The sequence below is a fragment of the Penaeus monodon genome, unplaced genomic scaffold (genome assembly GCF_015228065.2).
Source record: "Penaeus monodon isolate SGIC_2016 unplaced genomic scaffold, NSTDA_Pmon_1 PmonScaffold_1546, whole genome shotgun sequence".
Classification (NCBI taxonomy): Eukaryota; Metazoa; Arthropoda; class Malacostraca; order Decapoda; family Penaeidae; genus Penaeus; species Penaeus monodon.
Genome location: NW_023644664.1, coordinates 32,540 through 35,000, shown reverse-complemented (window position 1 = coordinate 35,000; position 2,461 = coordinate 32,540). Strand labels below are relative to the sequence as shown.

At 31.1% G+C, this 2,461-nt stretch overlaps 1 protein-coding gene across 1 annotated transcript; it reads left to right on the top strand.

Moving 5' to 3' along the window:
- Positions 1 to 1,216: 1,216 nt before the first annotated feature.
- Positions 1,217 to 1,770, top strand: LOC119569463 (the record flags this gene model as incomplete). The annotated part of the gene is made up of 2 exons (XM_037917617.1): positions 1,217 to 1,344; positions 1,427 to 1,770. Coding segments are annotated over 2 exons (472 nt in total), but the record flags the coding sequence as incomplete, so codon positions are not given.
- Between the last annotated feature and the right edge of the window lie 691 nt (positions 1,771 to 2,461).

Here is a 2,461-nt window from a genome sequence, read left to right as displayed (position 1 = left end):
TATTATTATTATTTATTATTATTATTATTTTATTATCATCATTGTTATTATTGATATTATCATCATTATTGTTATTATTATTTTTTTTATTATTATTATATTATTATTAATTCTATTATTGTTATTATTATTATTATTATCACTATTGTTATAATAATAATAATAATAATAATAATAATAATAATTATTATTATTATTATTATTATTACTATCATTATTATTATTATCATAATCATTATCACTATTATTATTATTACTGTTATTGTTATTATTATTATTATTTATTATTATTATTACTTTTATCATTACATGAAAATGTATTATAACTGTAATGATAACAATAGAAATAATATTAATAGTTATTACGATATTGTTATTATTATTAACATTATTATTATTATATTATTATTATTATCATTATTGTTATTATTACCATTATTATTACTTTTATTATTATCATAATTGCAAAAAAAAAAATATATTATATATATATATTATAACTGTAATAATTACAATGATAATGATAATAATTGAAAGAATGAAATAAATAATTATCATAAAATCGTTATTATTGTTAGTTTTATTGTTATTATTATTATTATTGTTATTATTAGTATAATTACAAAAAAAAAATAATAACTGCAATAATTGCAATAATAATGATGATAATGATGATAATGATGATAATAATCGCAATAATGCTGATAAAGAGGATAATAATTATGATAATGATGATGATAACGATAATAATTATGATAACGGTGATAATAATGATGATAATAACAGTAATCGCTTCCATTTATAATAAAAAGAGGAAAAAGAAAAAAACTCCAAAACCAAAAGTCGAAAAAGCGGTAAAATCTAGAGAAATATAGCCTTTTGAGATTATACTCCAAAATGACGCTTTTTCGATTTCAATGATGATTTTGGGAATTATTATTATTATTATTATTATTATTATTATTATTATTATTGTTATTACTATTATTTTTTATTGTTATTATTATTATTATTATCATTATTATTGTTATCATTATTACTAGTATTACTTTTATTATAAGTATTATTATATAGAAATGTATTATAACTGTAATGATAATAGTAATAATGATAATAATAATATTAATAGTTATTATAATATTGTTATTATTATTATTATTTTTGTTATTATCATTAATATTACTTTTATTACTTTTATTATTAGAATAATTGCCAGACTTAGCCGCCAGATCAACTTAATTGATGATCCTCTCAGCCCACAGGTAGTAGCTAATGCACAGCGAGAGGACCCATTGTTGAGAGAGATTATATCATACCTCCTGGAGCGTCGACCACCTAGACGAAGTCTGCCATTACACCTCGAAGAATTGAAATGCGTGATGGATTGCTGTATCATACAAGGCTCCTGACTGGACGTATATTGCAGCAACTTGGATTCTTAGGGCATTACGGGAGGAAGTCCCGAAACAAGCCCATGGTGCAGAAGAAGTAGCCCACCCAGGTATCTTTAGGACGTACTGCAAACTACGGGATCAATATTACTCTCCACAGATGCTTGCAACCGTTCGCAAATATATTGCCTCATGCCAAGCCTGCCAACGCAGAAAGGGCGTTGTCGGGAGAGCACCACTTGCAGCTTTGCAAGAAGTAACCAAGCCACTTGAGAGAGTCTTGGCCGATTTGATTGCTATGGCAGGGTCGTCAAGTGGCCATCGATACCTTCTTGTTATCATCGACTATTACACCAGGTATCTTCTCCAAGGAAGCTAACATTGTGGCTGATACATTTGTTGAACACTTCGTATTCGGCCCTCCACGGACAATCCTCACCGATAACGGGTTGGCATTTGCAAATAGACTTTTTCGGCAAGTATATGAAGTGATTAAAGTTAAAACCAAATATGTGACGAGATATCACCCCAAGCTAACGGGATGGTAGAGCGTACCAATAGGGTTGTAAAGGATGCCCCCTCTATTTTAGCAGAACAACATCCGGATGATTGGGTTAAGTTAATTCCCCATGTAAGATTAGCTCTCATTACTGCAGTTCATCGCAGCATCAACGAAACGCCGCTGTACTTGCTTCTGGGAAGAGACAACTACTTTCCCACAGCTCTTACCAATTTTCAAGAGGCTGATGAAGAGGCTGCTCAGCTCCTTCGAAGGCGACTACGAGAAGCTCGAGAGACTGCTGACCAGACATCCCGGAAAACCCGAGAAGATGGACATAAGATTACAATCGTCGTGCACGAGGAAGATTTGAACAGAGGTAGGAGACCTTGTCTGATACGTCTCTTTCATCCGGAAATGCGGCGACATCGATCCAGGCTTGGACCTCGTTGGCAGGGACCAGTTAGGGTACTAAAAATACGGGCCCGTTTACATATATCGTCAGGGACCCAATTTCGGCGCACAAGGAGCTCCAGTGCCACGTCAATCATCTCAGGAAATACGTCGCCCG